The sequence below is a fragment of the Dryas octopetala genome, chromosome 3 (genome assembly GCF_963921425.1).
Source record: "Dryas octopetala chromosome 3, drDryOcto1.1, whole genome shotgun sequence".
Lineage (NCBI taxonomy): Eukaryota > Viridiplantae > Streptophyta > Magnoliopsida > Rosales > Rosaceae > Dryas > Dryas octopetala.
This window is the reverse complement of record NC_141368.1, coordinates 19,650,967-19,661,035: the sequence shown is the minus strand read 5'-3', so window position 1 is coordinate 19,661,035 and position 10,069 is coordinate 19,650,967. Positions and strand designations below refer to the sequence as shown.

At 35.9% G+C, this 10,069-nt stretch overlaps 1 protein-coding gene across 1 annotated transcript; it reads right to left on the bottom strand.

Moving 5' to 3' along the window:
* Nucleotides 1–370: 370 nt before the first annotated feature.
* MAP65-5 (microtubule-associated protein 65-5) lies at nucleotides 371–9,850 on the bottom strand. The gene is made up of 10 exons (XM_086238038.1): nucleotides 9,529–9,850; nucleotides 8,947–9,399; nucleotides 8,622–8,837; nucleotides 7,630–7,785; nucleotides 7,334–7,493; nucleotides 7,066–7,217; nucleotides 3,591–3,678; nucleotides 1,429–1,502; nucleotides 1,259–1,333; nucleotides 371–841 (listed from the first exon to the last, which is right to left on the bottom strand). Exons 1-10 carry the CDS (start codon nucleotides 9,595–9,597, stop codon nucleotides 578–580), a joined length of 1,707 nt encoding a protein of 568 aa, XP_086094164.1. The 5' UTR covers nucleotides 9,598–9,850; the 3' UTR covers nucleotides 371–577.
* Nucleotides 9,851–10,069: the final 219 nt, after the last annotated feature.

Below are 10,069 nucleotides of genomic sequence, written 5' to 3'. Positions count from 1 at the left end.
TGAACTTTAAATTAATTTACTTTAAAATTCTAACAAGTTATTAATGGAGCCCAACCCCAAAAATAAAAAGCAGCATCCTCAATGCATGGCATATAAATGATGTTAGCCCATAACACAACGGGCTTATGGGCTGTCCAATGAGGACCAGCGCACATGCACCATTTACATTTAAGAGAAAACATGACCAAAACTTTCCTCAGACACAGATTGGTGTGAAGACAGAACTCAATGATGGATGCAGAAGTTTCATATAAATATATAATAGTACATTGTATATTGCAAGTTGGATGATTCAAAATCAAAATTCAAGTGAATTATGTTTATATCGCAGGTCTTATATGATAAAACTATTCCAAAACCTGGGGCTCACAATCAAACTTGACAAAATCTCAGTTGCTTTAAACCTTCACCATATCATTTACATGCTGGAATCAGGTTGATCCAAACTAGTTTTTTTAATCATATAGAGAAACAATTATCTAAACTCTATGTTTCAACAAGTAAAACATACGAAAATGTATTCATGCATTCAATGAAAAGAATCATTTACAATCTATTTCAAGGCAGGAGATGAGCCTCAATTTCTCCGAGGAATTGAGTCATCCTTTGTAAGAGCAACATAGTTAACGGGTGTTATGTTATTGACCCTCCCACTTTCTCTACGTTCCTTTCCAGCTGAGACTCCATAACGGCCCAGAGGGGTACCTGTACGGCGATTAATTGGTGTCCCAACCATGGTGTTAGCATTGGTGCTCTGTCCCAATGGCTTCTTTGTAGAAGGCCTTGAACCAAAGAGTGCCTCCTGTTCTGCAGCATGTTGTTCTTGTAGCCGTTTTTGCTCCTGTAAAGTTTAAACAGAGGCCAAAATCCCTATTAACTTTCGGCTAATTTATCTTTGCAAGTGATTGCCCTCCCATAATCAGCGAGAGCAGCAGAACTAACCCATGAATATGGGAAAATAAATTATCACAAATAGTGAGAACATACATATTTTACATGTATGGAACCAGAAATAGATGAATTTAGCATCAATATCATCATTCCAGGACGGATGTATAGAAATGGGAATCTAAACCCACCAAGTTCATACAGAAAACTATATTACATTTAGCATTAAAAGCAACAGATATTAAAGTATAAGACCAGAAGATAAGAAATGAGAATTATTTGCATTCGAGACAGCATGAAAGACTTGATGCAAGGTGATTCATCTACATATTGGTAAAGGGGAGGGAAATATCAGTAAGTCCAAGCATACCCGAGATTTTCGCTTCTCCTCCTCTCTCTCCTGCCGTTGAGCAGTGTACTCCTCCAAGGTATGTAACAGGGGAACCTGGAATTCATAAAAGTGTTGGACTCGAAACTGAAGAATGAATAAAGAAAAAAGGATATAAAAAGAAAAGCAACTAGTAAACCATGTAGGATCACCTTGTCATATAAAAAAGGGATTCCTTTCTCAATCTCCCAGGCTTTAACTTTGGTAGTCAGATTTTCGATGATAGCTAGTCAAAAAAGCTTTTCATAGTTAATAAAAAAGTCTGATCTTCACTAATCAAAGTATATATAATAAAACGAAGTAAAGATAATAGGCAGAGAAGGAACATTGGAATTTTTTTGGATGTAATTTCAGTTTCATGAAATTAGAGTATCATACAGTTGCTATTAAACAAAGCAATTGGCATCCCCTGCTTAAACTTACAGGAGAATGTATTATGACATTCAGATTTCCAGATACAAGTGGCTCTTTTAACTTTTTTTATGCTCCAACAAACAATTTTCATTTTCAGCTCCACTTTTTAGCAATAATGAACTTCCTCATACTCAGCATAGATCCCACTCTTGCAAGTAACACCAACTTTACCTTTTCTTTATATTTCCAAAAGCACCAATTCACTGAGAAATTTAAGACAAACTATTACAGGCAGTATTATCCATCTCTTCCTACCAAGAGTAAGAAAATAAGCCCCAGCCCATTAATGCATCTATTAATCGGTTATGATGGCATACATGAAAGAACGCCTAAGTCATTGCCTAGCCTAACCCGAAAAAGGAGAACTGAAACAGAGAAGAAATAAACACTGGCTGGTTCGTTGCTCTTCCATACTTCATCAAATCTAAACCTTGGTCTGCAAATTGGGGTATAAATTGAGAAGTGTCTAAAAATGTAGGTGTTTATTTTACTCAGATTCATACCCATGGCAGTGTCATGTCGTGTCTTTCTGACACAGTTTAGAGACCTCTGAGTCGATGTAATGCAGTCTCTACACACCAGACATCATGTCTTGATTTGTTTCTCCTAGTAATTTCAGATACTACTGGTCTACTTAACCCATAGATGCAAGTTTTCTTTTTTTTCATAGTTGTACCACAAGCAAACAGTTTTCCCATCTAATGCACTTTTCCCCAGGGTCCAAAAATCATGCACGAACAATATGATGCTTAGCAGAAACATTTTTTACCCTATATGCTCCCATACCTCTCTACACACTAGATTCAACCTTATATTGAACCAGGTCTTAGAAGCAGGACATGCTTCTTAAAGGGGTAGGAAAACAGTCATAAATAATGAGTGGGAACTTGTGATTGGTAGCCAACGATTAAAGTTAATAGAAGAAAAGTACTTTTGTAGAGAAAAGGTAAGACTACAATGCTTCCTAGTTACAATGCACACAGGGATAAGGTTATTTAAATTCTAGAACCTACTCAGGAGTAAAACTTTCAAGAAATATAAACCAAGGTTATGAGTCAACCAAAGAGACCATCTCTCCAACATGCATTGTAAGCATCTCCCGTTTCATTTATAAATTACTAATTGGCAGCAAGATGAATAAGAAAAACATGTAGAGCAAGAAGAACAAATAAGTTAACAGAAGCTTGCCACAACAAGAAAGCATTAATTTTTTACTTAGCTTTGTTTCTCCGCAGAAGGTCATACACGTAAGCTTTTGCTGATCAATAATTTTATGCATACAATTTTCAAGTATTAACTGTTAACTTGTGCTGTCCCACTCCCTAACAGGTTAAACTTTTGGTCTAGTGGTTGTCTAACATAGTATCAAAGCATTGGTTTGCATTTCTATGATTCTCCACAGGCAGGATGGGGCTACACATGAGGGAGAGCGTTGACTTGATATATTGTTGGCATGTTCCCCAACAGCTTAAGCTTTTGGGGTCTAGTGGTTACCTAACATTGACAAATAATTCTAGGAATATCAATTTTCCTAGACTACGGACCTAGAAATTCTTAAGGCTACACCAGAATACCAAAAGACCAAAAGAATGACACAGGCAATACTTTCAAATGAATTCAAATGTTATTATGCAACAAAGAAACAGTATTACCAAAACTTGGGAGTGAGACATATATTAATAAATCAAGTATTCATAACTTCTGTTATATGAACCAAGAAGAAGATAAACCTAAGCTATCCAATTAAGTCAAGGCAAAAAAAAAACAGTTGTCTGATAAAGCACCTTTCGCAGTGACATAAAGAACCAATGAAGTGCACTGACGCAAGTTAAAACACTTTTGTCTAACAAGTATTATTATACGAGATCCAAACTATTCAAATGAATGATTACAATCTCACATGGTATTTTCGCAACAAGAATCCGGGCTTTCTCAGCACGCTTCAAATTTTTGTGAGCTCCTCTTCCTGCACTATAGCGATTGTCATCCTGAAAGGGAAAGAAAAAAGAAATTGAAAGATACAACAAGAAACAGAAAATGACAAATTCAACATAAAGAAAAAGTTTCTTAGTTCTTACTGCCAACTGGATAAGCGCCAATATGATATAAAGAAAATCATACTGGCCAGTGACTTCAAACTAGTCGCAGACTAGATTGTTCCCATATTTGAAAGAATACACCATCTAAGGCTATGTTCTTTGTTAGTTACATCATTAATGTTAAACGTCCTTCTTTATTAGTCATCACCACATCTACACATGTCATTTTCAGATTTCCATTAACAATTGCTCCTCTAGCATGAATCAAATAATTATTCACAGCATGCATTAGTACGAGTTCATGAGACATTATCATTCTAGGTTACTTGAAACTTTGCTATCTTGTTCTAAACCTTAATAAGAATGCAATTGTTTCTCATGCATTCTCAATGTTGTGACACACATGGGTAGAACTTATCCTTGAAACTGGTGCCCATGTAGTTATATACTACACATTCCAAAGGTAGCGATGTGGGACTACGCTAGAACTCACCCTTAGAATCAAGGTTGGAGTCACTCGGCACTCCCCCTCTTTGCAGGGATAAAGATACGAACACGACCCATCCCTGCAGTACACCTACTCTGATACCATGTTAAACACATGGGTAAAACGTATCCTTGAAATTGGCTTACAAGGAAAGGCTGCCCATGTGATGTGGAAATATACAACATATTCCAAAGGTACCCAGGTGATGTGGAAATATGTTAAGCCACAAATAAATCTCAATTTATCTGAACCTGTTCTATCAACAAGTTTCTTAGATGCCCAATATTGGTGCTCTAAAATATATCCAGCTTAACCGCAATTCTATACATATTCCTTTCAACTATATCAGTATTCTTGACTAGATGGTTCTATAAAAACACATCTCCACTTTAACCCTCAAGCCACCACAAATCTACAGGTAATTTCTCTTCAACCCCCCTCTCCTTAGTTCATACATATAATCAATCCAAGATAACAAAAACGATCACTCTTAGTCTTTAATATTTCTTGATCAATAGTTTATCCTAAATTTTACTAGAGTTATATCATATATTGAAAGTCTTGGTCCCGCTCAAATTAAAACCTTTTAGAATTTGCACTATTTCTTTGTGTCTAGAGTTAGGAACTAACCAGCAATCTTAAAACATCTACTAACAACCTATCCCAACCAAAAATCAAGACTTCAATTCTCTTTGAAAATAATTAAACTTACTCCCTTTGGCCTCCCATTGACAAGACATGGGTGAGAAGAGACAATTAAATGGATTAATAGTTCCTAACCCATATTTGATACAAAATTGTATTTATTGGACTAACAATCTAGGACGAGGATATAGTCCCAAATATGCTAGGATAACAAACCTACCGTCAAAGGCAGGTCACATTATCCTGAAACCCTCACTCCTCTCAGGTATCCTCTCTTCTCTTTCTATTAACTTTTTTAGAATTTTTATTTCCATGGAGTCCCCTTAATGCTTTCCATCTTAGGGTGCTTCCATGGTCGCTCATATGGTGGCCATGAACAACGTGATTTATTTTCTTTTTTGGTAATTTTTGTTTGTTTGCTGAGAAACCTGAGGAAACATATGGATGGTTTTTTCCTCTTCACATGCTACTGTTATGGGCATGAATATTAATTTTCTCTTCTTCATTTGGTGATTTGGAGCTTTTTTTTTTTAAAGAAATTGTTCTGGGCAACATGAATCAACGAACAGCATCCTGGTTTTGGTTGAAAACAGTAAAGGTGATAGAGAGAGTATGTGAAAGTTTAATAAAGTTATGAGAAATTTTGGGTTGGATTTTCGTTTGAAAGTAACTTGGTCATTGTATTGTGGGTTTTTCTTGCTGAACCATGTGCTATCTCATCTTAAGATGATAGTTTATGTTAATGAAGTCTTCTTGGTAAGTGATAAATTTTGGAAAAGAGGGAGAGTATAATGTTTGAACATTTATCTGAGAATTTTCTCTTCAGTTGTGATGAAATGGACCTAAAAAAAAAAAAAAGGATTTATTTAATTGGCTCTATTAAATGAATTTCTTTTTTTTCCCACTACAATATGATGAATATAATGTTGCCATTTTTTGTGAACTGGAAAATCCAGATGGTCCTTCTGGGACTTCAAGAGCTTGATGAGCTATATGGCTAGTTTAACAATAAGTTATTGTTACTTTACTATGATTTTTTTTATTTCCTGTAATGTAAAGATCTTTTTTTTTATTTATTTTGCCTCAAAATTTTAAGGAAATTGCATATTATATGTGGTAATCATTTTTAAAATATAAACATTGTAAAATTTCTGTGTAAAGTGTAACCTAACTATACAGCAACCCTTTATCTGTCATTTTTCATCTACTTTTTAGAAGAAAAAAAATATGTATTTGCTTATTGATAGTGTTTTCTAAACATCCAAATGTTAAAAATCTTCAAATGATATTACAGATAGGATGGAATATGTTAGGGCACACAGTATGGGTTGATGTGTCTGACGATTGGCAAATCACTATTTATGATTTCGTTTTTTATAAGAAATTTATGACTTCCTTTTGTTGATCATTAACTTTTGGACATCTTTAGGTTACAATGATAAAACTTTATTGCAATTTTAATGAATTCTTATATTTAGTCCTATTTGTATGTTTGATTATTTACGGCCAAATAAAAGGATAAGGATAATGTTTGATTTCTCTTGTTATGCCATGAGGTGAAATATAACATTAACCAATTATATGTTATATTTTTCATGCAACTATACAGAACTAAACAGATATTTAATATTTTCAATGCTTAATTAGAGTTATACTATTTCAATTTAAAATACATTTTTTAAACTAAAATTAACTGGTCATGTTTGAGCCTAGACCGAATGGTAAGACATCAGTAAATACAGTCCAATACTACACTAAACATAGGACAGTACTATATGCATTCTGTTCCTAAAGTACACCAAACAAAGGATATTCAGGCATTCCAATGAATCAAATCTAATCAAATCCAATTCTGTCCATTTTAATAGTCCAATCCAATCCAATGTTCCAAAAAAGACATTTGACGAGACGCACTCCAGGAAACAGCACAAGTAATTTGTTGCAATGTAAAAACTTGTATCTGAATATGATATAACAATCAAACGCTATAAGAAAGAGTGACATTGGAGGTCTATGACAATAGAACCCTTTGCATGTTCTCCACCTTAAATAGAATGTGACACTAAAAGTATCCTCAATAACCGCTAAGAAAAAAAGATTAATCAACAGTAAGAGAACAACAAACGCATCCGAAACCATTGAAAATAATAAATGTACTAAAAAAATACAAATTAAATTGTAGAACTTTTTTCTGATATTTTTACCTTTTCATACTCATCGAGCCACTTTTCCTCCTCAGACGCAAATTTGCACTTTTCTACCTTGTCCAAAATATCCTTCCTGCTTAGAGCTTCCTCTTTGGCCTTTACAATGTCATCATCCATTCTTGAAAGCAGATTGGACAAATTAGCATCACCTGTTAAGGCATATGCACCACAACCATATTTTTCAAGGGCAGGTTCAACCATTATAATTAAAAAATTTATTGTTAAAACTATAAATACGAAGCCAAAAATACAGAGTTGTTATGACCAGAATCTATGAGGCTGCTGAGAGTCTCTCTAGCTGCATCACTATCTACATCCACGTGGACCCCACTATAAATCTCTTCCAGCTCATTTTGCCTTTTAAATACCAACTCCTTCATCTTGCTGGCTTTCAAAACATTCAATCTCTCAACTTCAACCTCAGTCTAGAAAAAATACATTTGCAAGATTAAAAATACAGTCATTAGCAATACAGAGTCATTAAATTTAGAGCACAGTGTTCTCTAAGTGTGCTCTACATGAGAAATTCCAAGAGAAATTGAAGATAATAATAATTATCACCTGCTCAATGACATCTAGAGAAAGGCATCCTCGTCTTGACACCTCATCAACTGAGCAAGAAATTAAACTAGTTACATGGTCAAATCTTTTTTGTTCATCAATTGGTGTCTCCATGAGATTCCATAGTTCTATCAGCTTGCTCCCAAGATCTTGTAGCTACAGTAAAATATAAACCATTAGAGTAAGAGGAATTCTAATAAATGACAACTGTAACAAAGTAACAAAAGTCGTCCATACAAGTGGACTCCTACAGCAGAGTATTCAAACCATAAGTCAGCTGGAATATTAAGACAGGAAATAAAAAATTTAAATAAAATGCTCAAACAATTCAAAATCATATCAAATTCATACATTAACTAAGGTTCTAGTAGCTAACTTCAATCTAGAAGGTGCAATTTATTTTGAAGCAGGGTTAACCATATTTTTTTTACCTAGGAGTAGAAAGTGGAAAGAAAACTTGTTTTGCAAAACATTGCTTTATCGACCAAGCCTGCGTCCCTTGGTATCCTACTTAGGCTGTTTGCATTCAACATTCTTTTCATTCGTTATAGACTTTCATTGCATCTTCCAGCTGACTCGCAACTTAAAACTTCCAACAGATTTCAATAACAATTCTCACTGACAAGGTATGGTATAAGTATAATCACTTGTCCCCGCAGCCTAAACAGCTTGAGCAACAGAAACCACAAGGCAACAAAAATATGCACATAACTACCTTTAAAAAACACATTAACTGTAACCTTTCAAATCAAGCGTTAGGATTTCGGAAAACTAAAAGAGAAATGAGAAAACTTATCAGAAGAGATTAATGACAACTAAGTAAAGAATAGATGCTCGCTTCAATGAAAGTACTCAGAAATTGAAGTGGCAGAGTTTACTGACTAATTCAACAAAGTAATAAGATAGTGCCAACTCATGTAGTAAACAGCTGATGAGAGAGAGAGAGAGAGAGAGAGAGAGAGAGAGAGAGAGAGGATCCAATATTTAGTCACCTTTTGCAGTCTTTGCTGCTTGTCTTGCTTTAGTGAGTTGGTCAAAGCAGTCAATCTTGCAAGAGTGTCATTGCTGATGCTCTTGGAATGAACACTGGAGTGATCACTCAAGCTTGGGTGAACTTCATTGATTATCTTAAAGAACTCAATGGACATTACAACTGAGAGTTCATGGATGGTGTTGACATGAGCGTTGACTTTCTGCAACCTTAAAACCTGCACGAAGCATACCAAGCAAAACCCAATTGCAAACACAAGAAAAATTCAAAACCCAACTTTAATTTGAGACCCAACTTGTGAGTTATATCCAGAACCCACTTGGTACCTTCTCTTTATGAAGTTCCTCAAGGTGTGACTTAAGCTCTCCCAGCCTCTTCACAGTCAAATCACGTTCATGAACTCCCGAATCAGCAGCATTCTTAGACACACCGTTCCCAGCTATTTCGGCAGAAATCCGTACAATCTGTGACTGAATTGCCGAAAACTCCTTAACTCTTTCTTGCTTCTTCAAGCTCAGGTCGTCCAAAATGGGTTTTATAGCAGATATTTGGTCCTTGAGGGCCCCTCGCCCCTGCGAATAGGAAGCGGGGGCTTCCCCGAGGGCGGAGGCGAGGGTAGTGATTTGGGCTTGGCCGTCGGCCAAAGACTGATGCAAATCGGCCTTGTACTTTCTCGTCATTTCAACCTTCTTTCGGTAAATGTCGAGACATTCTTGCTCGAGCTGGAGAAGCATCTCGTCCCTCTCACTTTCAACCTCCCCAATTTCATCCCAGATTATCTAAAAAATTCAGAATCAAAAATCAAAATGCCGACTGTGTCTTCCGCTGATGAAATTGAATTCGTAAAATTGCAGAAACTAAAAAGAAGCCATGAAAACCAGAGAGAGAGAGAGAGAGAGTGGGAGAACCTGTAATTCGCGGAGGAGAGAAGCGCAGGTGGTGCGAGAGGGAGAGACGGACAAGGGCACCGTGGTCATTTCGCCGGAGAAGAATGTTAGGAGTGGAGCGGTAGCGTTTTGAAGATTGAGTAGTCGGGGAGTAATGAAGGATGAGAAAGAGCAAAACCCTAGAGTCTTGAGCGAGAGAGAGAGAGAGAGAGAGAGAGAGAGAGAGAGAGAGAGAGAGAGAGAGAGAGAAGAGCGTTACGAGCGTTTCTGGGTTTGGTTTTGGGTCTGTGTCTGTGTAATTGGAATTTAGAAGATCCCTAGAGATTACGGTGATTATTGTGAGTTATGAATACGAGGGAGAAAATGCCTTTCGAAAAATGGGAACTACGGATTTTTCGGTTCTTTTGGCACCAAAACCTATGCCTTTGTTTTGCTTTTTATTTTATTTTTTTCTTTCGAACGACATGAAGAAAAAGGGCGAAAAGGCCCAAGTAAAGAGAAAAGTATAAAGTTTTAAGTAAATGATTATAAAGCCCAATTTTAGGCTTTCACTACTTTTAAG

What these genes read in the sequence shown, in the direction of transcription:
- MAP65-5 (XM_086238038.1), bottom strand. Translation starts at nt 9,597, where the DNA reads ATGACCACGGTGCCCTTGTCCGTCTCTCCCTCTCGCACCACCTGCGCT. An exon ending in CTCTCCTCCGCGAATTACAG is followed by an intron (nt 9,400 to 9,528) that starts GTTCTCCCACTC and finishes TGAATTTTTTAG; the next exon opens with ATAATCTGGGATGAAATTGG. An exon ending in CAGCAGCCTCATAGATTCTG is followed by an intron (nt 7,218 to 7,333) that starts GTCATAACAACT and finishes ATGCCTTAACAG; the next exon opens with GTGATGCTAATTTGTCCAAT.